At 60.3% G+C, this 26,348-nt stretch overlaps 1 protein-coding gene across 5 annotated transcripts; it reads right to left on the bottom strand.

Annotated features, from left to right (window-relative positions):
• On the bottom strand, positions 1-26,348 carry Uvssa (UV stimulated scaffold protein A). Of its 5 annotated transcripts, none has more exons than XM_004847441.4 (14): positions 25,875-26,348; positions 25,500-25,599; positions 23,819-24,149; positions 22,726-22,846; positions 21,544-21,909; positions 20,737-20,849; positions 20,358-20,483; positions 12,949-13,057; positions 7,451-7,622; positions 6,883-7,008; positions 5,301-5,484; positions 4,575-4,683; positions 2,956-3,130; positions 1-2,088 (listed from the first exon to the last, which is right to left on the bottom strand). In XM_004847441.4, exons 2-14 carry the CDS (start codon positions 25,595-25,597, stop codon positions 1,995-1,997), a joined length of 2,124 nt encoding a protein of 707 aa, XP_004847498.1. In that variant the 5' UTR covers positions 25,598-25,599; positions 25,875-26,348; the 3' UTR covers positions 1-1,994. The 5 variants fall into 5 exon arrangements, with proteins under 5 accessions (XP_004847498.1, XP_004847499.1, XP_004847501.1 ...); XM_004847442.3 differs by having other exon boundaries at positions 25,998-26,348; XM_004847444.3 differs by lacking the exon at positions 25,875-26,348 and having other exon boundaries at positions 23,819-23,995; positions 25,500-25,859.

Here is a 26,348-nt window from a genome sequence, read left to right as displayed (position 1 = left end):
TTGTTTCTTCAAATGTATCAACAAAATTATAAATCTTTATTTAGGCTGACCAAGAGGAAGGGGGACGGAGGGCGGAAGGCAGAGGGGAGAGAGCACTAAAATAACTGAAATCAGAAGGTCCTCAGGCCAGGGATTTAGCTCAGTGGTTTCACCACCTGCTGCACAAGCGCAAGGACCCGAGTTTGATCCCCGGTACCAAAAAAAAAAGTAAGTGGAAGACGCACACACTGAGAACCCAGAACTGTCAAGGACCACTCGAGTACCCGGAAGACAGCGGCAGTGCGCGTGCCGAGACTTCGTGTTCGCATGGCAACACCACGCCATCCCTATCAAAATGCCAGCTTTTTGTTTTCTGGCGAAAATTGACAAACTGACCCCAAAATTCATTTGGAGATTCAAAGAACCCAGAAGAGCCAAAACCCTCTTGAAATATTACAGCTGAAGATTCGTGTTCACCAAATCCAATAACCCAGCCCGCAGTACTGATGCAAGGGTGTGCAGGTCGAAGGGCCAGAAATCGGTGCCCAGAAACCCCGAGTCCACCCTCAGGGCCACCTGGTTACCCGCGGGGTGCTTAGAGGGATAGGGGAGGACAGGCCTTCAACAAGTGGTGCTGTGACACCAGACAGTGACCAGACACACAAGACGAACTGGACCCCACCTTGCGTATGGAAAAGGAGCTAAAGCTACCAAACCACACAAGAGAACAGCAACAACTCTCTGTGACCCGAAGTTCTGCAGTGGTTTCTCAGATACCAAAAGCACAAGGAAGAAAAGAACAAAAAACAGATAAACTGGACTCCACAGAAGATGGCAGTATTTGTGCTCTAAAGGGTTCTCCTAAGAAGGGGACAAGGCAGACCGGCGGGGAATATGAGAATCACTCAGGAGGACAGAGCCCAGATAGCTACACTCTTACAACACAGAACCAACGGCTCCAGCAGGGTCAGGAGATGCGAACAGATATTTCTCCCAAGATGAACAAATGACCCTTAAGCACATGAAGGGATGTTCAACATCACTCATCAGAAAAATCAAATCAAAATAGCTACTCAGAGGCCGAGGCAGGAGGCCTGCAAGTCGAAGCCCAGCCTGGGCAACAGTAACTTAGCAAGACCCTGTCTCAAAATATAAAACTTTAAAAGGCTGATTAAAAAAAATTATTTTTGGTACCGGGGATCAAACTCAGGACTTTGCGCTTACAAGGCAGGCGTGGTGCCTCTGAGCAAAGTCCCCGGCCCAAAAGGCTGGTTATTTAGTTCAGTGCCTTGTATTTGATCTGCAGTCCAGGAAAAAAAATAAAAGTCTGCTCCATCCCCATGCCACTAAGACTGCTAACACCAAGAGGTGACTGACGAGCCAGCAGCAATGTGGAGAAACTGGACCCCCAACTCCGCTGCCTGGAGGGCACAGGGGTGCGGCGGGTGCCGAGGAAGACGGAGTGGGGTCACGGCGAGGTGGCACCTGTGGCCCAGTGACCGCACCCATGCACAGCACTGCTGGGGCCCTGGGAGCAGCCCAGGGCAGCGCCCGAGGCGGCACGTGGTAGACGCCGGGACGTCACTGGGGGTGGCACGTGTGACGGCAGGAAGAGGGACCAGGGAGCCAGAGGGGGCCCGGTGCATCCAGGACACCCGAACTGGCCCACCAGACGCGCACAGGGCCGTGTGGGGCTGGGAGGGCGGAGGGTGTCCTCTCGCGACAAAGCACCATGGGCCGGAATGCAGGTTCCCGGGCCGCTGTGCCACGCTCCAATTCAGACCGCGTTGAGAAGCAGGCGAGGCCCTGGGCCCCGTGCAGCCCAGAGCGCTCCTTCCTGGGGAGGTGGCAGGGCAGGGCAGGCTGCAGAGCTCGGCCCAGCTCTCAACGCATCAGAAAGCACACAGGCCTCGGGCTGCCCCCTTGGCCGAGGCCCTGGGCACCACTGGACACAAGGAAGCACGGCTCACACCCGGTCCTCGGGTGTGCACGGAGCAGGCAAGGCAGGCCCAGCACTAGTTCAGCGCGTAGTTGAACTGGTTTGCGAACTTCTCATGCTTCTTCCGGTCCATCTGGTTCATGGCAGCAGCCACCCTCTGCACTGCTGCCCTGCGGGACAGCAAAGCGAGGCTGGTCAGGGGCTCGGGCTGGGCTCCGCGCCATCCTGCCGGGGAAGCGGGCCCCGGCCGCATCTCCCCAGCCCTGTGCAGCAGCCGGGACGGGGAGGCCCAGGGCTTGGGCCAGCCTGGGGCGGTCGAGCCTTTCTGCAGACTCCAGGCTGCTGTGAGGCGCCAGCTCCTGGCCTTGCTCCTGCACAGGCCTTCTGTGCCCCAGAGAGCACAGGAGAACGTGGGACACCGACTCCTCAGCCCCGGGCACCTGGGGCAGACCCCTAGGAGCCCGCTCGCTCCAGAGCTGCCCAGCCCTGGCCCCACTCCCAGGAGCCTTGGCCTTTCCCTGACCCTTGCAAGGCTGCTGTCCCACAGGCCCCTGGGGCTGGGCAATGGCAACACCGCAGGCAGCAGGTGCCAGGCACCTCAGAGCCCTGGCACTCACCTTGGCAGGTGGCGGCAGCCTCACAGGCCCTAAGGACAGGAAACCCAGAGGGCACGTGGTGGAGAAGGGAAGGCAAGGCCTGACAGCAGTGGAACACTGGCCCAGGCTGGGCACAGACATGGTGCCCACACCCAGGCAGCAGAGGAGATGTGCGCAGTGGCAGCCCTCCCGGAGGTCAGCAGGGGCAGTGTGGCACTAACTAGGGGTGGCAGGCAGGATGAAGGGCACGGTCACCCCACCTGCCTGCCTCGGCTACCAGGAGGGAGAACAGAGGTGGCGTCCTCAGGAGACACACAGGGTGTCGGGGGCAGCTCTGGACCTGTCCAGTGCACGCCCCACTCCACCCCAGGGGATCTGGGGGGCCCCTGGGGAGAGGCCTGTAGCCTGGGGGCACGGGAGGGGCACAGCAGCGGCCCTTACTTGGCAAAGACCTTCTTCCCGAGGCGGGCCCTCGAGGTGCTGGCCTGCGCCCGCAGATCTGTGAGTGCTGGGTACTTCCTCCTCTTCCCCTTGCCCTTTCCGCTGTACCGGGCCGAGCCGAGGTCGGCCCCTGTGGCCGCTTCCACGTCCTTCATGAACTCCGGGTCCTGCCAGTCTAAACAAAAGTGAGGACTTTAGAAAACGCCAGTGCTAGCCCCAGCCCTCCACCCTGTGTGGCACTGTGTGGCCCTTGTCCTGCTCGAGGGGCTGGGGCTCCCGTGGCGCAGCTGGCAGGGTGAGAGGGTCCGCGTGGCAGGGAGGGGGTTGTTCCAACATCCTGCGAGGCTCCTGGGCCTCCACGGCCGTACAGCCAGGCTGTGCCCAGAGCTACTCCTGGCGCAGCCCGGACTGCACTGCAGGCCAGCGGGCAAGGCCACAGCCAGGGGCTGGCGTCCTCAGGTCCTGGGCAGCTGCACCTTCTGCCTCCCCCAGGTCAGGCATGGGACACAAAGTGACCCAGCCTGCTCAGCCCGGGGCAAGCCTGGCTGGCAGACGGGCCCCTCACGTGCTGGCAGAGGGCTGGGGAGCAGCAGGGGACAGGGTGCCTGCAAGGCCAGGCCACGGGGCTGTCTGCAGGGGAGAAGCCCGGCCCAGACAGACAGATGGCACAGCCTCCTCCAGCTGATTTTTTGAAGTGAAGGAACTCGGGGCTGCAGGACTCAGATACAGGGACGATTAATCCAAGATTAAGGAAAACTGTCTAAACAGTTTATCTCCCAGTAATAAGAAGGCGTCACAGTTTAGGAACCTGGTGAATGGAGCAATTGTTTAAACACAAGGAAAAAACGCCGGCCTCCAGTGGAGATGGAATGGGCACCTCAGGAAAATGAAGGAGCAATTTAAAAGCCTTTGAAGAAAATCAATAGACGCCGGCCGCACGGCCTTCCTGGCGCTGACGGGCCCTGGAGCGCCTCGTGCATTGTCACCGAGGTTAGCGCCAGGGAAAAGAAAATTGCCCCGTGTGCGAGGGAGGCGGGATCAATACTGCAGTTAGTAAAGAGACGCTATTTCACATCTGACTGGCCAGCGGCGTGGCCGCAGCCTGATACCTGTTTGTTAACAAGCCACCAAGGGCTGGAAAACCAGATACTCTTCAGGCTGACACAAAAATAGGCACTTAATTTGCTCCCGAGTGTGAGCCACCAGGGAAGGGCTCGGCCCGGAGATTAACAGGTCAGCCCTGCCGCCACCCTGGCCCAGCCAGCCCAGGAGACAGCGAGGTGGGCCAGAACCACCCTTCAGGACACGCCCGGGCCTGGCTGGGGCCTGGGGGTGGCTCACCACTGGCCCTGCTGTTCGGGGCCCCTGTGGCTGGGCAGCCAGCACAGGGCAGCACCCACTCCTGGTGCCAGGCCGCAGCAGGATGCCAGGGTGGGCAGAGGCCAGCAGAGAACCCCCGCCACACCCAGGTACAGGCTGCCAGAGTGGGTGTGTCCCCACCTGCCCCAAGCTCCCTGCATACCCTGGGCCCCCAGTGCCCCTCGGTCACGGGGCTCAGGGATCGTGGTTCTAGCGGGTGGCCCGGGCCAGGTTTGGGGCTGTACCCACCCCTGACCTACCCGGCCGCTCTGGCTGCTGCAGCCGCTGCCGCTGCTCTCTGGCCCTGTCCTCTGGGTCAAGGGGCTGTCCCGTGTCGTCTCTGGGGATGATCCTCCCATGGAAAGGGCACTGCAGAGCAAGCACACAGGCTGACGGCTGGGACACGCCTCCCTCCGAGGGGGTCCTGGGAGCTACAGGGCCGGGGGCTCTGTCATCCTCTTCATCTGAGAGCAGGGGTAGCAATGCCACCCAGGCCTGTTGGCCCACGCCTGTAATCCCTGCACTCTGGGAGGCTGAGGCAGGAAGATGACAAGTCTGAGCCTAGTCTGGGCAACTGAGGAGCTTGGTGAGACTGTCTCAAAATAAAAAAGGGCTGGAGAGGGAACTTAGTAGCGGGAAGACCCTGGGTTCAACCCCTGGCACTAGAAAATAAAAAGTAAAAATGAAGGGACCTGGGCCTCCAGTCCGTTTGTCTGCAGCCACTTCTCTCACCCTGCTCCCTCCTGCCCAGGGAGTCCCCACTGGGGGCCTTGGCCTCCCGGTTCTCCAGGACCCAGCCCTTTGGCATCCCTGGCTCCACAGGACGTCCACATGAGGCCAGGCGGCAGGCCCCGGACACGGCTCTCTAATGATGGTGGCTGAGCAGCCTGACCACCCGGGACAGCCTGAGCCCCAGGGGCTTCTCCACGCCACCGTGCCCACCCCGACAGTCACCCTCTCCTTTCTGGCTTCACCCACAGCCTCACCTTCAGCCGGTCCTGGCGCTCACAGAGCCGGCCATCGGGCCTCGGGGCCCGACAGCGGTGCTGCACAGGCTCGAACCTCCCTGCAAAGGTGATGCAGCGGCTCCGGAGCAGCGCACGGATGTCTGAACTGTCTGCCTCCCCCTCCACCTCGCTGGGCTTCCAGAAGCGGTGCTCGGAGTCGGCTCTGCAGAGCAACAGCCTGGTAGGGTGCCTCACAGGGCCTGGAGCAGTCAGCTGCTCCTCCCCTTAGGAAAGCATCCCCTTGGTGGCCCAAACCTGGGCACCACGTGAAGCAGCTACAGGACCAGGGTCCTCCCCACTGTGCTGTCCACAGGCCCGGGGCCCAGGCTGAGCCCTGCTGGAGTGGCCACCAACTACCTCTGAAGGGTGGACGGCTGCTGGGAACAACCAAGCCGACTGGCCCCACCCTCAGCCTGCTGTGCCCCTCTGTTCGGCAGGCAGACAGCGGGCCCCAGGAGGCCCCGCTCCACACTGCAGCCCAGGAGGGGCCTGGATGCACGTGACCAGCTGCTGGGGACACCCAGGGACCGAGGTCGGCCCCAGCGTGGGTCCCTGCACCACTGCAGCCACTCCTGGGACAACTCCGTTCCTCAGCCACCCGGGCACAGTGAGGTTCAGATGTGGCAGCTGCTTCCCAGGGAGCACAGGCCACAGGCAGCACCAGGTGGGCGGCAGGGAGCAGAGCATGGTGCAGCCCCCTTGCTGGGGCCTCAGCACTGTCCACGGCCCTGGGGGCGCTGGGGCGGTGGCCACACTTGCCCAGCGTCTGCTTGCAGGCTGGCAGTCACTGGTGGCTCTGGCCATTTGCCAGCATGGGCACCTGGTGGTCGTGTGTGGGATGGATCTCTGGGCGCCAGGCCTCTGTTGACAGCTGAGCAGCCCACCTGCCTTGCGCTTGGGCATCCCCAGAGAAGCAGGCCCCCTGCAACATGGCAGGGACAGGGGCTTCCTGTGAGGAGGCCAGGCTGCAACTGTACCCACCACCCACCCCAGCAGAACCAGAGAAGGCCGTGGTGAGGGCACGGGGCTCATGGGCATCTCTGCCCTGGACACTCCAAGCAAAGTGTCTGGGAGCCCTCGAGGCACCAGGACCCTGGCCAGGGACACCATTGCCTGGTCCCCTCCTCCATCAGCTGTACATCTGGCATCAGACGCCAGCACTGCCTCTGGCCACAGCACAGGGCAGTGGTGGCGAACCTACGGCACCCGTGCCACAGCAGGCTGTCCGTATCACAGAAAGGTCTCAAAGGTTTGCCATCAGTGGTTTAGGTGGACACAGCTCCTGCAGTAAGCTGCCCGCTGTCCGAGCCTGGCCGTGGGCTTGGGCCAGGGCCTCTGCTGGCCTGGCAGGGAGCCTCCCGGGAGGAAAGCGGGAGGCTGCACTCCATGTGGCAATTGCTACCTGGCTCCCACTGAAGGGACTGTGCCAGGTCAGGACCCGGGGCTACTCCCACATGCTGTGAAAGGCCGACCTTCCCCAAAGGAGCAGCAAAGGGCTCAGGAAGCCCAGGCGCCTGGCTGGGCCTGCTGGGCCCCAGGAACACTGCGCCCCTTCACTCACTTGAACATCTTCCCGACCATCTGCTGCTCCTGGCCCCAGTAGCACAGGTCCACACCAAATGGCACAACAGGCGCCCGGGCCTGCTCTTCTGCTAGCTTCTGGGCCTCCACAGGCCCCAGTGGAGCCCTGGGGCAAGGTAGAACGTGATGATGACCACCCACGGAGGGGAGGACTGCAGCCACCACCCCTCCCACCCTCCTGTGCAGGCACAGCCTGGGTAGCAGGAAGGAGCTGTGGCCAGAGCCATGCGGGCTCAGGCCTTGAATGCCCTGGCTGGACGTGGCCTCTGGCCACAGCCCCTGGCCACTCGGGTGCTGCCTGACCCCTGCTCCCCAACCTCAGAGCAGTAGCCCAGCCTGGGGCCTCTCAGAGGGTGAGCGGTGGCCCCTAAACCCTGGCTGATGCACTGGTGCTTCCAGGCACGTGCCTAGTGCCATTCCAGACAGATGGCAGCCAGCGGCACCCAGCCAGGGCTGCGCCTCAACCCCAGGCTGCCCCAGGACCAGGGGCCTGGAGCCGACCCGGGCTGGTCATGCTCTGGACCAGCAACAAGGACACCTGGAGTCACCTGGCAGGAGAGGGCAAGGCTGGAGGGAGGCGGTCCTGCAGCCAACACAACTGGGCAGCGGCAGAGGTGGGGTCCGATGCCTCCTCCTCCCTGTGGGTCTTCCTCCTCGCCTGAGCACCCCGTGCAGCTGCGTCTTGCTCCAGGGTCTGCAGTGGGGCCTTTGTCTCCAGCCCTGAAAAAGACACGTGTCCACCCTTGACCTCCATGTGGAGCTGGGACCTGAGCTCTACGCAGCTGTCCCTTGGGGCCTAGGCCTGGCCGCAGGACGCTGCACACACGCATGAATGAGTGTCATCGTCTGATGGCCTGCGAGGCGGTCCTGTCGCCACCACCTCTTGGGCAAGGGCCACACTCAGTGGGATGCCATGGATGCAGGGCAGGGACCCAGGTGGGCGCCACCCCAGCCTGCGCAGCATGGCCATAGCTGGTTGGCCCCAACCCATAAGCGACCCCCACGAGGACCCAGGGCAAGGCTGCCCACGGTGTAGACGGGCCACCCAGGAGCACAGTGGACATCCTCGCCGAGCCTTGAGTCAAGAGGGAAGGCGACAGTGCTTCCAGCTCTGTTCCCAGCCATCTCCTGCCCTGAGACCTCTGTCCTGGGCCCAGCCCTGGCCGCTCCTGGCTTAGCTGTGGCCTCTGAGAGGTGCCAGGGGCAGCTGGAGCTGGCCTGGCCCTGGAGTCAGCCTCCCTGTAGCTGCTGGGCAGATGCCCAGGTCCGGGGGGTGTCACAGTGGACACCCCACTGCCACCAGCCAGACAGAGCCACAGCCCTGGCGCTTCACCAACTTCCCCGTGGGATGCGGCAGGGATTTCACGTCCACAGGAAGACAGGGGCAGACAGGATGCCATGCTTGGCCCTGGCTGCCTTACTCTCCTGTTTAGGCGGGACCTGGTCCAGCTCTCAGGCCTGCCCGGCCCTCAAGGCTCCTCTCGGGTGAGCACGCCAAGTGTTAGGAGGTCTGGGTTAGGACTTGTCCTGGGGGCAAGCACCCTGGACCACAGCCCCTCCTCCCAGGTCCCACCAGCCAGCTGAGGGTACAGCGCAGACCAGGAGGAAAGCTGAAGGTTCCAAGAGTATGAAGCCAGGGAAGAAAAAAGACATATGAGCAATGTGTCCCAGGCCAGGCAAAAAATAGCACATTCCACATTCATAAGAACGGAGGATGCATGCAGGGCACGGAAGCGTGGCAGCAGAGGCACGAGGGGTACATCCTACCCTGAGGACAAGGCAGAAAAAGGCTGGGGAAGTTACTCGCTGGATGGCAGAAGGGTAGAGGGCGGCAGCAGCCACGTGAGCAGCACGTTTGGAGGTGTGATGGGTGGACCCTCGAGGACCAATGTCCTTCAGTCTGGGATCCAGGAGGAGGGAAAAGCAGCCGGAGACAAATTCTACAAGCAGAGGGTTTACTGGGTACCAGCAGAGACAGGGCAAAGACTGGCTGGCAATGCTGCTGGAAGCCGAGTGCAGCAGACACAGAGGAGCTGCAGGTTTAAAGACACCCAGGGGCCCAGTCAGTGTCTCCCATGAGGAAAGGGAGAGGCAGAGGAGGCGGGGGTCTAGCTCAGCGGGAAATCGTGTGCTCAGCTCACAGGTGGCCTCGGGTTCAATCCGCAGCACTGCAGAGTATACAAAGAAACCATGAATGACAAATCCACATGGGAACCTCTGAGAAACCAGGAAGGACCAGAAGGAGAAATCCTGCTGGAGATGAGCTATTCTAGCAAATAAAAAGTGGAAGAGAAGGGCCGGGGATTTAGCTCAGTGGGTTTTGCCGCTTGCTGTGCAAGTGCAAGGACCCGAGTTCGATCCCCGGTACCAACCCTGGCCCCCAAACAAACAAACAAGTGGAAGAGGAAAACCAAACAGTAACAGCAGTCACAGCAAATCAAAGAGCAAGTCCAGCTGGCAGAGCATGGGGGATCTGAGGGAGCAGCAACCATCAAGCACCTGGTCCAGCCCCGAGGAAAGGCTGGGGGTCCCATGCTCCTGGCCGCAGAACTGAGAGCTCGGGGTGCAGGGGTGACCAGTCACCACACAACCGAGAGCCGAAGATGGCAGAGGGGACGTCACATACCCGGAGGTCTGGATTCTAAACAAGAAGAAGTCTGGGATGCAAGTTAAGGCGGCACACACGTGGAGGGGACATGAAGGCTGGTACCGTGGACAGAGCTGCCGCGCAGGTGCAGACTGACTGCTCAGCCCTCGGCAGGGTGCTGCTCGGGGAGGGCGGTGATCCCTGGGTCCACCTCACAGGATGCCCTGGCAGTCCCGGCCCAGTGAATAAAGCCACTGTTTACCCTGCTGGAGGCTGCTTCTCAGTTGAGGAACAGGACAGGGACCTCACGTGGCCTACAAAGCCAAGAGCACTTCCTATCCAGGCCTTGTGGATAACGTGTGCTGACCCCTCTCAGAGCAGAGAGCACGGACGAGGCCATGGAAAAGGTTAACTGGTCGCTGTCAGCCCCTCAAGGCCCCTGGAGCTGCAGGGCCTGGGCCAGGTGTGCTGTGCAAGTGCCAGCGACTCCCGCTGTCAATGCCCAGGTCGGCCCACAGAGACCTGGAAATGCTGGCCCAGAATGCGGGCAGGGCACCAGCTGCTGGCCACACATGCACACACACGTGTGCACACACAGCTGGGGCAGCAAGACTGATAAGTGAACAATGTGACATTTAGATAGATACAATCGCAGCCAGAGATCAATATGAGAATTCCTGAGAGTTACAAGAATGAAATATATTTTTCATTGATTTGTTGTTTTAAACCATTAAGAAGATGGGTAAGCGTGTTAGAGCAGGGTAAACACTCAGGGCACCCAACACACTACCATTTTCACACTGTCGTGGAAAATCAATCTCACTGACAGACTTTCCAAGTGAGCCCCGAAGCAGAGAGCCCTCTGCAGGCCCTGAGCCACGTCCAGGGAAGGGCGAGGGGCAGCCTGGCCGCCCAGCGCGGCCTGCAGCATCTGACCCGAGCACAGTATCTCCTCTCAAATGTACTCCTGTGGTTGCTTTTAGAAAGAATCATAAAAATGTCCAAATCCCCTTTTTGTTTAAATTGCCCAAGTGGCACCTATTTGCCTGAAGCAGACAGTGTGGGAGATAAATCGATAGCAGGAAACGGAGAGGCTGGGGCTCCGCACAAAGTTAGGCTGCCGAGCCTGACATTATTGATTCTACCCCGTTCAGCTGGCCTTGTAATTAAAATGTAAATTTGAGAAAGAGATTATGTCCTGACAGAAATGGTAGGATTAAGGGGAAGATAAAAGCCCCTCCGTGAAAATGCAGAGAAAGAAATGAGAAAGAAAAGAGCCCGATTTCCTCAGCCGTGTGGATTTAGACTAAATCTAACTACTTCAGATTCACCTACGTTTAATTGAAAAAACAGTGACAGAATATAAACTAGTATTATGAACTGAGCTCGCCTGGCAGTTTCTGTGGGCTCCGAGGCCTCCAGAGCTGCAGAGTGGAGGGCTTATTCCGGGACTGACCCGCTCAGCCTCCCGAGCCTGGAGTCGGGGCCCACGGCTCCTCCTTTGGGTCCCCCGTTTTGGCCTTGAGCTGTGCAGACGGCCAGACCCATACACAAGCTCGGTGGCCTGCTGGAGACCAGGAGAGGGCGCAGGTCAAAGGTGGAGTGACAGCCTTTCCCAGAGACACCGCCAGGGTCTCTGCTCCTCCCTCCCAGGTCCTCACAGCTAGGACGGGCCAGGGAGGATGGACACCAGGGCCCGGGATGGGGTGGCCCACAGCCCCTGCTAAGACCGCAGGGTTTCTGGACCGGGGCCACCTGGCACAGAGGCTCTAACCCTGCCTGGAGCCAGGCTGGGGTCCCAAGCCCGGGGGCACCGGGAACCCTGGGCTAGGACATCGCTGCAGCTCGCAGCCCCAAGCAGGAGTGCAGGGCCCTGGGGATCAGCTTTGGAGGACTCGACTGGCCGGCAGGCGCAACCTGCAGGGGCCCAGCCTGGGGACACAGGACTGGCCAGGGCCCCATTGCTGCGGCCATTGGGGATGTTTGTGCAACGTTTCCTGAACATAAAGTTGCCGGCAGCGTGAGTGAGCACCATGAACAGAGGCTGCTGATGCTCCTTGGATCCCTGGCTGCTTCCCGGCCCCAGGCCGAGGGACACTCATGCTGTGGTAGACAGAATGCGCTGTCCTCAGAACAGCCCTCCTGTCTGCCACTCACTTCTGGGCCTGCTCCGCGTGGCTGGAACAGGATGAGGTTTGAGGAGAGCGGCTCCCACCATCCCAGCCCCATCAGATCCCAAGTTCTGCCCGAAGGGCCTGGAAGCAACTGGATGGGACAGACAGAGGCCTTGGACAAGGAAACCCTGGTCTGACCATAGCCAAGGGGCGGCACTGGCTGCCAGGCTCCCCTGGAGACCCTGGAAGGTCCAGGCTGGCCCAGGGCATGGGGTGGGAGGACCTCAGGGGAGACCAGGCCCCAGGCGGGGTGCACAGGTGCCCGCGGAGAGGAGAGGGGCTGGGCAGGCCACAGCTCACCTGGCCAAGGGGCAGAGCATCCTGGCAGGGAGCTCACAGCCCCCAGCAGAGCGCCCACACTCCCTGGCACCCAGGCTCAGTGGCCAACCTTTGGTGAGGCTGCAGCCACTGGGATCTCAGCCCAGGCGGGAAGGGAGCAAGACCCCGCGGTGAGACTGGCGTGTGGGCCGGGGGGCTGGGTCACAGGAGGCCCCACGTCTGCGGAGCCCTGTGAGGGCACAGACTGGCCGGTGCGAGAGGCAGGCTGGGCTGCGCAGGCAGGCAGGCAGCTGTGTCCGGGTAGCAGCCCCGTCCCCCTAGGCACCGTGGGCTAGCCGGCACAGCCGGCCTCTTTCCGGGCTCCACTGTGTGGGGAGATGGGGCTGTTAGCAGCTCGGCCGTGCTAATTTGGCATGACACCCCTAATGGGTCATGTCTTCACACTCCAGTTGGCTCATCATCTAAACTCTTCCTAACAAATCTACATTTCATCTCAGACTCCAGTTCCAACCGACTTGGCTACTTTGTGACAAAAGGGGAGGCCGTTTTATTTGCTTCCCCTGGGCATAAGCGCCTGCCACCTGTCGGTGGCCCACGGCCCACGGTCCTCCTCTCCAGGGGTCGGGCTCCTCCGCCACACCTCTCCCTAGGGCACTGGGCGCGGCTTTCAGGTTCCTCTGCAAGGGTGGGAGCCTCTCCTGCTGCGGTCAGGGCTCCACAGCTCACTCCCGCTGCCCAGCCGTGGGCCGGGGAGGAGGCTGGGGAATGGGGGTGTCCCTGGGCCCAGCAGCTCCCCTCCATCACCCTGTGGGCCCGCACGAAGTCCCTGGCCATGGTGGGGCGCTGTAGGAGGGGAGATGTCCTCCTCAGGCAATGCCAGAAGCAGTCACCACACCGCCCTGGGCATGGGCCAGCGGGACAGGCCAGGGGCCGCTCACCAAGGCCATGCCCGGGCCGCATCCCATGGGGCCTCCTCCCAGGCACCCCGGCCACGCCCGCAGCTCACCGTACTCGGCCCGGAGGTGGTCGGGGATGTGGGGCTCATAGCCCTCCTTCTCCGGGACCTCCACAAAGTCCTCGTCATCCTCATCGTCCTCGTGCCTCAGCACTGCTGTCTGCGGAGACACCCCGAGTCACCCCCAGGTGCTGACAGACAGCCGCCCCCACACAAGGACAGCCGCCCGGCGCAGACTCTCCTGCAGCTCAGGCCCCAGCCCTGTGCTGGTCTCCTGAGCTCCCACGGGCGGTCAGCCTGAGGAGGCCACAGCGGAGCCTATCAGGCTGGAGGCCTGGAGACCTCAGGAGGAGCTCTCTGGCGCCCACGCCCTCTTCCCCGCCACCTCGGTGGGTGGTGCTAAGGCAAAAGGCCTGGCCTGCCCAGTGCTGCTGCAGGTCGGGCCATGGCTACGCGGAGTACATCACTGCCAGGGCCACAGCGGATGGGGGCAGCCAGGGCCCACACCCAGTCCACAGCTGCAGGCCCTGGTGAAGGAGGCATCCAGAAAGGCCTCTGTTGCATGAATGCCAAGCAGGGGGCTCCAGCAGGTCACCACAGAAAAACTTTAAAACAACTTGGGCACCTGGCCCTCAAAGGCGCTCGGTCTCGGTGCTGCCTCCTGAGGAGTACAAGAGATCGAGCAGGGGCTGCTGCCCTGTGTCCCCCTCAGTCACTGGAAGCCAAGCCTAAGCAAGTGGCAGCTGGCTGAGAACAGGACTGCAGCGGCCACTGCTCACCTGGGAGATCCCGGCTGGCAGACGCAGGGCCATGGAGCCCAGCCTGGGGCCACGTCTGGCCAAGCCTTAGGCTGGGTCCTCCAGCCGGAGGCTCCCACCACCCCGAGCATAATCAGATGCAAATGCACTTTGTTTAGGTGCGGCCCACGGCTGTGCATCTGGGAAGCACAGGAGACATTAATCATCGGAAACTGTAATTTTTGTTATCAGTCTAACACTGATCAAAAGGGAAGCCTGTCTCCACCGCTGACCTGTGAAACGTCCCAATTATACTCTTTGGAAATGACAGGGGCACTTAACTCCCGAGCTGAGCAAATGACGACGATCAATCACGTTTGAATAACAATGAGCCACGGACCTGAAAATTATTTTTGTATAGAATCTACCCAGGAATTTATGAAAGGTGGAGAGCAGCCCAAGGTTTTAGGGCATTACGGTTCCCGACTCGCGCAGAGTGGCTCACACACTAAACAGAATTTATGTGTTTTAATTTTCTAAAAGGTAGATGTGGACTGGGTGCTACAATGCATAACATATAGTGCCAGGTTTTAAATATGGGGGTCATTTTCATAAAATATTATGCTTATTGCTTACACCCTTGAATTTCACCAGGGACTTTTATCAAATTTTCATTTCCTAAAAAATATTCAACTGCTTAGCTAACTGTTGGGAATTATACCTCTTCCTCCCCAACTGAAATCGTTTATTTCTGTGATTAAATTAGAAGTCCTGGGTTCCTCTTTGTTCCTAAATTAGCCCTCATGAGGCTCAGGGTTCCCTGCCGGTCTCTGCTCTACAAAGACCCTGGGGCTTTCTCTCAGGTGGAGCACACAGCCCTCCACTCCCAGGATGTACTTTGGAACTCAGAGCCTGGGCCATTCAGACCACAGCAACCGGAATGCAGACTCCGCTGCCAACACTGAGGTTAAACTTGAAAGCCTCCTGCTCAGGCTTCTGTTCCCTGCTGGTGCACAGGGAGGCTGCAAGTTCACAGTGCACCGAGTTCTCCTGGACACCTGTCAGGTGTGCTGGACGTGTGGCACCTGCCACGGCATTGCTGCTGTCGAGGAAGGCAGAGGAAGCGCTAAGCCAGCAGCTGCAGGGACACTTGTGAAAAACTGGTGTGGTGGAGCACAGCCCGAGGCTAGCAATGAACTGGGTGGGGCCCACAGCCCTGTGGTGGCGACCTGCCCTCAAGGTCACAGCAGCCCAGGAGGGGCCACACACAGGGGCGCCGGCTGAGGTGCTGGGAAAGCTCACGCCCCGCAAGGGGGCATCAGGGCTGAGGCGGTCTTCAAGATGGGCCGGACTTGGTAATTTCTCCGGAGCAGTCTGCTTCGAACCCACCCAGCACAGAGCCAACCCCGCAAGCACACCAACAGGAGCAGGCGTGGGCTTTGACTGGTGCCGCCCCAGCCCTGGAGGCCTCGTGCCAAGCTGGTCCCCAGGCGGCAAGTGCTGACCCCTCCTTCTTCCCGTCCCGATGCGGGGGCACAATTTCACACAATGGATTCTCACCCACAGTTAAAAGGATTTAGAAAAATGAGTCTCCACGATCATAATTAAACAAGCAATAAAATGGCTAAAATATACAACACAATCAGTTTACAGGGGAGGGGCAGTGAGATTGCTAGTTATTTGCGAAGGAAAGGGAAGCTCAGCGTAGTGCCCGGGAAGCGGGCGCCCACCCAGCCCATGGCCTGCAGATACAGCTGGGACCATTAAATAAATTTTGTACGATCTAATTAACTTGGTGCGCAATCTCAATTACTTTTCACCCAAGAAATCACTTTTGTTCAGTTTTATGTGTGTCTATTTCCCTTTTAAAAAAAAATGATGTAAGGCCTCGTCAGACAAGTGAGTTCCAAGCTGCATTTGTCTTTCAGCGGCTTGATGGCTATGCATTTAAAAACCCATTCTATCTTATAAACTAAAAATTAAACGTGCTCAGCTGTGATGGTCGTCATTGCATCTGCTATTTATATGCTAATGCCCTCCCTGGAAGGCCGTGCAAATTGCCGGCCAGGCCAATATCTCATGTGCATCTCCGGCTGCCAGGGACGCACCTTCAGAGGACAGGGTGGCCACGCTGCTGACCACGCGGGCACTCGAGAGCAGACATCTGCGCCAGGCCCATGGCAAAACTGCAGGACGCGGGCAGGTCTGAAAATCACACCGAGGTGAGCCATCGACTTCAGGAATGGCTCTTAAGTCTGTGCTCACTGACAGGATCACAGGCCAACACTCCGCAGTGCAGAGGCACAGTCCTGGAGCTGCCTGCGTGCACAGCAGGCTGCTGGGACCCAAGAGCTGTGTCCAGCCCACTGGGCAGCCTGAGGCAAGAGGCCCGGTCGCACACACGGGGAGGCCCCTCTCCAGAGCCAGCAAGGTGGGTGTGGACACTGCCGACCACGAGGGCTGAGGCCCAGGCAACGCGGGCCAGGTGCCGGGGGATTCCGCGCTGGATGTGTCCCCTCAGAGTGGAGTGAGTGGCGCAGAGAGGCAGGTCATGACATCGTGGGGTCGTCTGAAACTTACACAAACCGACATCACACCCAATGGAGTGTGTAATCACTTCAGAGGCACCGCACTACAAGCCTAATAACTGCGACCCCCCACAGGCTCCACAAAGCCTGGGCAGGGTAGGAGGGAACCCGCCAGGCTGCTCCAGGAGCCCCATGCCTGACAGGGGACAGGGCGTCCATCACAGCCTGCTGGCTTGGGACAGTGGCCAGGGTGCAGCAGCAGGCCAGCTCCAGGGAGCAAGAGAGCGCTGCTGGGCCAGGACACCAAGCTGCGCATGGCAGACACCAGGCGGCCTTCCTGCCAGGCTGCAAAGGCCAAGCTCACACAGGTCTGCCAGCGTTCTCATCCGTAAAGGAGGTGTAAGGAGACAGCCCATCCCACGGCTGCTTCTGGAATCAGAAGCTTAATGCGAGGGCATCTGAAAAGACCAGCTCAGGGGGCTGGGAACCTTCAGAGGGGGCGTGCCCAGGGGACAGCGGTGGCAGTGGCTGGCATGGGTTGGGCCAGGACTGTGATACTCTCCCGCCCTCAAAGTCTGGCCTGGAGGGATGGCGCCCAGGCCCCAGCCCTCCCCAGCGAACACCAACGCGCGGCTGTGCTGCAGGCTCGGCCTTCAGTGTGATGAAGAGGGGGTTTACCGGCCCTGCTGCGGCACGGCACGAGGCTTCCTGCAAGGCTGATTTAGTTTCCCTGCCTCCCCTGCCTGAGCCTGATGGGTTCAACATTTCATTCCCTGGGGTTTCTGCTTCTGTCCTTTTCACCTACAGGAGGCCAGGAGCCCCTAGGCACCCAGGAAAGCGCCCCCAACACAGCAGGGCCTGGCTGGTTGCAGCACACAGCTGGGTGTCCTGCAGCAGGAGGCGCCGGCACAGCCAGGCCCAGAGACGCCACTTGGTGCCGTGGCCCCAGCAAGGGGGAAGGCCGCCGCCAGTGATGCCTCCCGACCCACGGCCGGGGAAATTAGTATTTTGTTAATTACACAAGGAGAAATAACTCGTGATGCGGGCTACGTAATTAAAAGGCAGGCAATTTTAAAGTTTTCAAAGGATTTTTATCAGTTTAACGAATGAGGCAGCCTTGGGTTATTCCTGCTCGTCTGTAACGGAGCCGGGTGGAAACTAAATCTGCCCAATGAGCCTCCACATCGATCCAGCTCAGATTTATCCCCGCTGGCCTCCGACGGCTCTGATGGAGACGCTCTATAAAACAGACACTTAGGCATATTTAAACCGGCTTAAGTATTTTTTGAAGACAGAACATCTATGTCAAGAGGAAAGCGGTATTACGCAGCAACCAACGACAGCAGAGGAAGGGGCCGTGGGAAGAGGTGCCTCGTGTGCCCCAGGGCCGCCCATGCCCACCGACGGCTCTGCGGGGTCTGGGCCATTGTCATCTCAGCCTGACAGGTGACGTCATAGTTCCTTCGGTCTCTTACACATTTGTTAGAAGTTCTAAGATATTTAAATCACGCACTATTGAATTAGGGCTGCCTGATCAGCCTGTTCTACACGCAGAGTTAACGATGCCCATCCCGTGCTAAATGGGGAAACACCGATGGAAATGATTGAAACCCTCCATAAATTTTATTTGAAAATTAGTGAAGAACACCTCGTTCATAATTTCTAATTAAAACACCTCTAATGAACAGCCATTCATTCACTGGTCCCACCTGGCCCGCACAGGCCACTGCTGAGCAGCAGCCCTGCAGGCGCTGGGGAGCGAGCGGAGCTGCAGGAATGAGATGGACAGATACCTTGTCTATTCTGGGAAGCGGCACTCACCCGGGCCAGGCGCTGCCACTCTCAGCCCCAGCCAACAATCACCTCAAATGCAGGCGGAGGCTCACTCCAGCCTTGGGGAGCAAAGTCCCGAGGACTTCAGGGCACTGCCTCTTGTTAAATCAGTCTTTGGAGAAGGGCCTAGCAGGTGACAACAGAGCAGGGTGCCATGACAGCCAGCGAGCCCTGCACCCTGAGGACAGCAGCAGCCCATGCCCTGCACTGTGGCCTGGCAGGAGCCTGCAGGCCGGACAGCATGGCGGGAGGGGCTGGCCCCCACTGCAGGACTCACAGACAGGCCACAGTACACCACTCAGGCCCGAGGGAGAACAATGTGTGGGTTAAGACGGGGCCTGCAGGAGCAATGAGGTTTAGGGGACAGTGGTAGGCTCTGCACTACACCAGGTCAGGGCTGCACTCCATGTGAAGCTGTGGCGGTGGCTCTAGCAGGCCCAGGCCTGACACCACTGTGTCCCCGTCCTATAAGAACTTGGAAATGGCCCAGCCCTGATGGGAACCATGCAGGTGTACCCGACCCTGCTAACCAACAGTGGGGCATGGCAACCCCAAGCAGCTGGCAGCAGGAAGCTGAGGTTGCAGGGGGATAGGGCAGCTGGTGGGGCTTGGGCAGGCAGTCAAGGAAACCAGAGAGTGTGGTCCAAGGCCTCACTCAGTCTTCCTGGGAGCATGGCTGTCCCAGCAGGTCGGGTGGCGCTGTGGGCAGGAGGCACCACGCAGGAGGGCCTCAGTGCCCCGTGCTCTGGGGACCCAGCCGCAGCCCCAGAGGTGCTGGCCTGGAGTTGACCAGGAGAGTGCAGGTCTGCTCTACCGCTGGTCCATTTGGAGCCTTGGACACAGAAGCATGGGGTCTGACCAGCCCTGGCTCTGTTGCTGGCCCTAGAAGGTCCACACAGGTTGGTGATGTCCAGGCCTGGCAAGACCAGACTGTGCTACCCTGAAGCCCGGTGGCCATGCCCTGGAGCACCAGCTGCCATGGTGAGGCCACTAGCAACACGACCACCATGGACAGAAGACTAGCCTGGCCTGGCCCAACCCTGACAGGAAGAACCGGGTGCACCTCAGCACAAGGCCATGTCATAGGCTGGTCCTTAGGCACGAAGAAAGGGGACCCCGGGACTCCAGCACCAGAGCCAGCCCCGCTGTCCTAAGGACCTTGCAGCATCTTGGCTGTCAACCTGCCTACAGGAGCAACTACCTCCTTCACACCAGGAAATCACTCTGCACTGCGCTCAATTCTTGCATCAGTAATTGTAAGGTACCACGAAGCACCCACAAAATGGCCAGCACAGCCTGCCGCAGCCCAAGCGCCCCAGGGTCACCACAATGCTTGGATTTGCAGGTTTAAGAGAGGAGCAAGACCGCCCTCTGCTGGCCGGGTAGCGATCCACGCAGCCATGCTCAGATAGGACCCTCTGGACTCCAGGGTTGGGGCCACACCACCTGCCCATGGGGCACTGCCCGGGCGCAGTCTGGTAGTCCCTGAGAGCTGCACAGGGTGTTGCTCTCCCTGGGTCCTAGGCTGGGCCTCTGGGTGGCTCCAAACGTGAACGTTTCCTCAGCAAAAACAGTGCTCTTTCCACCTGAAAGTGACCGTCAACAGTAGGGGTGGCAGGGCCAGCATGCCCCACTGGGAGCCTGGGCTCCCAGGGAGTGGCTATTTGGGGTCTCCCTCCGTCTTGAAGCAGACAAGAGATGCCACAGGCGTAGGAGGGTGGTCAGCTGTGCGTGAGGGCCCAGCTGTGGTTCCCCTAGATCCAACAGTGCTAAGTGCAGCCCCGCTCCCTGCAGGCCACTGTGGAAATCCCCTTGGGACCCCAGCACCCCTGAGGCAGTGGGGACCCGGTGCTGGTCCCAGTGCACTGGCGCCTCCCAGCACACAATCCCACAACAGCCATCGCCAGGTGCCCTGTACTCAGGGGTATGAGGGGCCCAGCCCTCCCCTCAGGAACCTCGGTCCCTTCTGGGGCCGAGGTGCCACAGGGTCCAGCAGACAGGAGCCTCAAGTCTCCCCGACAGTCAGCACAGTGCCCACGCTCACCCTGGGATCTGCCCTGGCTGACTCTGGTGTCCCCAGGACCCCCAACTCTGTCAGGGTGGAGGTGCGGAACCACACAGGGGATGAGCAGAGAGCACTGGCAGCAGGAACATCATGCCCGGTGGTGCACATGACTCGAGGGCAGTACCCACTGGAGGCCACCCTACCCTGCACCCCTCTGCCCCAGGCAAGGCTGTCTGGGGCTCCTACTGCACACGTCTGCACCGAGAGGGAGGAACAGGGTCTTCTGGAGCCCCAGCCGCTCTTGCTTGTGCAGGACCAAGTCAGACCCAGACTAGCACACTCTCAGCCCACACGTACCTGGTGCTGCCCACTGTCGGGCTCAATGTCAAGTTCCTTGTACTTCTGCAGCACGAACTCCAATTCCATCTTCAGGTCAATGGCACGCTTCAGGTGTCCACCATGGGCCCCAGCTCGGGTAAACCGCTGCAAAGCCAAGGGAGTCACCAGGGCCCATGAGGAAGCCGGTTTCCACACCGGGCTCTGTGGGAAGGGACGGAGCCCTCCCAGGCAGGGTGGCTCACGGCCTGGGCTCAGGTCCCCCTGATGATAAGCCCTGTGCCTGGCCCTTTCTGCACATCCTCCTTTGATCCCACAGCCCACCGTCCACACTCCTGTTGTGCCCGGCCTCTCAGCTAGCTTGGGGCACCAAGGGTCAAGGGTCAGGTGCCTGCCTTACCTGAACCCAGGAGCTCACAGCCGGAAGGAACTTGTTCCGGATCAGCTTGAGCGCGTCTCGGGCAGCGTGGAGGACAGCAAGGTTGTCCTCATTCTCCTGCACCCTCAGGCTGTCTGAAGGAGGCAGGGGGTCAGGCGGACCCTGTTAAAACCCTCTAAACACACGAGGTGCCTGCTCCCCCATGCATGTGTCCCCAGGAAGGAGACTCATGGGGCCTTGGACAGGAGTGTGTGGCTCCTCCCCGAGGTGGTCCTCCTGCTCTGACACCCCTTGCCACCCAGAGGGTGAGCACGGCAACAGCCCTCTGTCCCAGGGGTGCATGGCCATCTTGCCACTCAGGCTGGCCCTGCTCCCAGCGGGGGCTCAGCGGCCACCTGGCAGCTACGCAGCCTCTCCTCAGGCAGGTACCCACTTACACATGGCCTCTGGGGCAGCTTCCCCACCACAGGCTCGTGGCGTCTGGTGAGCAGCCATGCACTACACCAAGACAGCCTGCAGGAGGGCAACCTGCCTCCTCACGCCTGGCACCACGGCCAGAGGGTGGGGTCCAAGGGCTCCCACAGCGGGCACCTGGCTGCCTCACCCTGGGGAAGGGCACCTGCTCTACCAGCTCCAATGGGCAGCAGCTCCAAAGAGGGTGACTCGAAGCCACTGGACCCTAAAGCTGCAAATGCGCAACTCCATCACCCGGCACGTCAAGACAGGATGGAAACACCTGGGGTGCCACCCACAGGCCTGAGCTCGGCTCACCACAGGACACCCAGAAGGGTGGGGCGGGAGGATCGGGCAGCCTGGGGGACCCCTTACCTGAGGACAGCTCCACGGCCAGCGTGTACTTGTGAGAGCCAAGCCCATGGCTCCGCACAAACTCTTCCACGTCACTGTCCTCCTCCTCCTCCTCTGACGGATCCCCCGGTGCTATCTGGGGCAGCCCCTCCCCACTACCAGCAGCTCCTGCGTGGTGTGCAGAGGCAGGCAGGTCTCTGCTGCAGCATGGCTGCTCCTCATCCTGGGGGTCAGGGCCAACAGATCGGTGAAGGGCAGCCCAGCCAGGGCCCGAGGCGTGAGGGGAAAACTCCGAAGCTGGAGGGCTTGGACCCAGGTCCAAGGGCACCAGCAGCTTGAAGCAGCTCTCCACCTCCATCAGACAGCGGCCAATCTCCTCAGACATTTCTGCCAAGAAAGAGCCTGCTGACTAAGACTAGCAAAAGGGAGCCTGGCCCAAACTACCAGGCCCACTCACTGGGGGGTACCGTCCAGCTGCAGGTGAGGGAGGGGTCTCCTTGCCAGGGAAAGCCAGCACCCCGAGGGCTGGGTCACAGCAGCTCCTCACCACCCCACAAGCCACTGGCAGCCATGGGAGCGCACATCACTGCCACCACCACGGGACACTGTGCCCCAGTACGCAGGGCAGTCACACACCAACCACCCTGCACCCTCCCCCTGAAGGCAGCCTCCCCATCCCCGGGCAAAGCTTCTCATCTGAGGGTTCCCCCGAGCCCGGATTCACCCCTGGGCTGGCCGGGGGTGGCCATGGGGACATCTGCACCCAGGACAGGTATCTGTGGGGGCCCCGCAGGCACGCAGACCTCTAAATGTGCCAGTGGTCTCAGCCTGTTTTGGGGGGCTCTGCAGGTGAGCAACTGCACCCCTAGGCCTTTGCACCTGGGTTGTGATGTGCACCAGGGCTGGCTGACAGGAAGTACTGGTGCAGACTCTGGGAAGGGTGCTGGTGAGAGCGAAAGGGACCATGAGATGAGTGGGTGAGAAGGTGCAGCCAGGCCACCTGGGGCACCCAGCCTCTACCAAGTCCACCCCAGCCTCACAGCAAATGACCACAGGTGAAGCCAAGCCCCCAGAGGCCAGGAAACCAGGCGGCCTGCAGAGGCGCAGCCCAATCCAGAGCCTTCTGTCCAGCCTGCCGGCCTCCCGAGGCTCCGAGCAGAGGCAGTGGGAGAAGACAGGCATGGGCCCTGCCTGGAAACTCGCCTTCCATCTCCCTCTCGGCCTGCTCGGCTCTCTCTCTGTAGATCCTATCCAAGTGCTTCTGCTTTTCTTCTTCCCGCTTCCTTTCTGCCAAAGTCCTGGCATTCACATCCTGAAAATCCACCTGAGAAATTGACAACAAAGACAGGGACTGCCTGGCACGCACACGTACACACAGACAGGCCCATGGAGGGCAGTGTGCACCAGGGGCCCCAGGCTTGGTCCACAGCGTTTTAAGCACTTGACTTTGCTGCCTGGCTACGCACGTTTGCCACCTGAGGTAAAAGTAAAAACCCACCCAGGTGAGGCAGTACAGGTGAAATCCTGGCAGTCTTGGAGGCTGAGGCAGGAGGAATGCAACTTAAAGCCCAGCCTCAGCAACTTAGTGAGCCCCTGCCTTAAAACAAAAAAATGTAAAAAGGGCTGAGAATGTAGCTCAGTGCGAAAGCCCTGAGTTCAACCCTCAGTATGGGAGCTGGGGGGGTGGGTGTAGAAAGACTTCCAGCCCCCAGCTGAGCACAGTGGCACACCTGTCACCCCAGCTACCCAGAAGGAGGAAGCAGGACTGCTTAGGCTCAGGAGTGGAAGGCCTGCCCGGGCAACAGCAAGACCATCTCAAAATTTAAAAATGGACAAAAATAAAAGAAATAACACTTTCAGGGGCCAGCGAGACACAGGCTAGCAGCAAAGCGGCCTCAGCACCATCAAGGTATGAGCCTGAGGTGCCTGAGGGTGGCACGCGGCTGGCCCACAGGAAGGCCAGGCCATCTGCCTGCGGAGGAGCATGGCGAGCTCTGGGCAGCGACGGGGTTGCGTGAGACAAAGGAGCAGACCCTGGATGGGTTCATCAGACCCAGGACAGCCTGAGCCACAGTGGGTTCTGAAGGGACTGTGGGTGTGAGGGTGGGGCAGGAACCATCCCAGGATGGGGTGCACGTGTGACCCTGGCACCTGGAATGCTGCTCTCCCCCAGGCAGTTCAGCAGCTCTGCCCACCTGGCCTGCACTAGACTCAACAGGGAGCTCTTCCACCCCACCACCCAGATCTGCCGATCCGGCCCTGGGGAACCCGACAGCACTGGGCAAGACCCACTCACCTTTTTGGTGTGTCTTAGGAAGTGGTAGCCCAGGGCTAGCTTCTTATAGGCCTCGCCGAACTGCTCATTCCACCCTTCCACAGCGTGCATGGCTGCCTGCTTCAGCCTTCGGGCTGCCTCCCTGGGAGGTGGCAGGGGCTGCTGGTGGTCCGTGCCCAGTGTGAGCTCCAGGAACTCCTGGAAGTTGGAAACGAGCAGCAGCCTGAACTGGTGAGACCTGGTGAAGAGCTCATCCACAATCTGGAAAGTGGAGAGGCGGATCTCGGCATGGTCCTGGCTCAGCTGGGTCATCAGCAGGCGGTAGGCATGGCTGAGCTGCTCCTCTGAAGACCTGGGGTCACAAGTCAGCCTGACTCAAATGCCCAGCACGTGCACGAAGGTCAGGTCAGCCTACGCTCCTCGTGCAGGGACACATACGTGGAAGGGACGGCAGCCACAGCCCAGTCTCCCCATCCCCTCTGGGAGCTGGGCGGGCACGCCCCCAAGGGCCAAAGGCCGCCACTACCTGGCCTACTTCTGTGTGGCCCACACACCAAGAATATCCTCCACACTGTTGGGTTTTTTTTGGTACCGGGGATCAAACTCGGGTCCTTGTCCTTGCCGGGCAAGCGCCAGAACCACGGAGCTAAATTCCCAGCCCTGTCCTCTACATTCTTAAGGGCTGAACAGCTGGCGGCGGGGGGGTGGGGGGGGTGGGGGGTGGGGGGAGAGTAGCTCAGACTCAGAAGGCTTCCCTAGCACATGCAAGGTTCTCAGTTTGACCCTAAGCAACACAACGTGATACACGTAAGAGTATTTCTAACATGTAGAAATCACGATTCAAAGATCAGTGGCTGTCAATGTTCTCATCGGAATACGGCCCACCTCTCCGTTCACACTGCCACAGCTGCTTTCAGGGTTGAGTGGTTGCAACACAGGCCTCACAGCCACGCAGCGAGGCGCCCTTTCCAGGAGAATCGGCAGCCCCTGCCCTGCCCTCAGGTGGGGATCCAGCCCTGGCCCCCCTACCCCCCCACCCCGTGTAAACCAAAAACAGGTTTTCGTGGATGCAGGCAAAACTTGGTCAGCACTGCAGTTTTTTACTGAAGGATGCACACTTTTTCATTTAATAAATGATCACTCAAATTCCTTTGCTTTATAAACGAATTAATCAGTAACCCTAGGTTCATGTTCCAGCACCTACAAGCAAGGCCTAGCAGGATCCCTATAGACATTTCCTGGGGGGCTCACCCTAAACACACGGCGGGTGGCGGTGTACCCCAGTCGATGTGCGGGAGGCATGGGTCAGTGGTGGTGCTTGCCTAGCACTCTTGCAGCCCTGGGTTCCATCCCAATCCACAGCCAAAAAAAAGGCAATCACTGCACCATGAACCTTCTTTCCATGTTCCAACAATACGTATTTAACCGTACGGCTATCTGCGCACCGAGGGCTTATCGTTTATGTGCTTTGTAAGACCCCCAAGTGGGCCGACCAGAAGTGGCCTGAGGAGAGCCTCTCTGTGCTCCCCGACCCACACACTCGCCCGAGCCCTGGCTCTGCAGAGCCGTGGTTCATTCCGGGTGGAGGCAGGCAGAGACAGCTCGCACAGCAGAGGGGTGCTGTACTGCAGGGACACCACAATCTCGAGATGCCACGGGCTCACTGCGCAGGCTACCGTGAAACGCTGCCCCACAGACATACTTGCAAATTTTCTTCAGTTCTTTCATTTTCTCAGGATTCGGCTGAGGTTCTCCGGAAGTTGTGAGCTCTTCTACCAACACTGGAAGTTTCTGATCCATATCTAGGAATAGGGAGCACAGAGATGCTTAATTACCAGCTGTTCTTTAGCTTCTTAGTTTTACTATCGAATGTTTACCGAGCTCCCCCCAGTACTGGGCACTGCAGAGGTGCCCAGGCACTGGGGTCCCTACGCCCCCGCCAAGTGGGACGACTTCCTGGGAAACACGACCACCAGGGGGCCACTGGGGCGAGTCCAGCAAAGCCTCTCGGTGTAACTAGAAAGTTTCAAAGATGAAACGTCTGAGCGCCGCCGCAGTCCACGTTCCAGCAAGGCACCTTTCTCTCCCGGCTCCCCCGCACGGGACAGCGATGGACGCTGCCAGCGAGCTGGGGGCTGAGCGGGACCCCACGATCACTGCCCCGCCCGAGCCCGAAGGCAGAGGCTCCGCGCGGCCACACCTGCTGCCCCGACTCCGCAGCCTGGGGACTCCCAGGCCCCTCCGAGATGACCCCGCCCAGGTGCCCGGCCTCCTGGGAACCAACCGCACGTCAAGGCACCCTCTCGCTTCTCCCCGCCCCTTCCGGTAGAGGCGGCACCGGCCGGTCACATGCCCAGAGCTCAGCGCCCATTGGCTCGCTCTTGCTGCGCGGCGCGGGCAGAAGTGGTCAGCAGGGTGGTGACCGCCCTCTCCCCGCCCATTCCGGCGAAGGCTCTGCCAATCACGTGCCCCGAGTAGGGCGGCCACTGGTTGGGGGCGCAGGCGCGAGGGCGAGGCGAGGCGGAGTTCTGCGGGGTGACGTAGGCGCGCT

The sequence above is a fragment of the Heterocephalus glaber genome, unplaced genomic scaffold, assembly GCF_053883595.1.
Source record: "Heterocephalus glaber isolate CG9 unplaced genomic scaffold, H.glaber_assembly_v1.0 deba00001509, whole genome shotgun sequence".
NCBI classification, from domain to species: domain Eukaryota; kingdom Metazoa; phylum Chordata; class Mammalia; order Rodentia; family Bathyergidae; genus Heterocephalus; species Heterocephalus glaber.
Note: the sequence above shows the minus strand (reverse complement) of the source record. Positions and strands in the feature narration are given on the sequence as shown.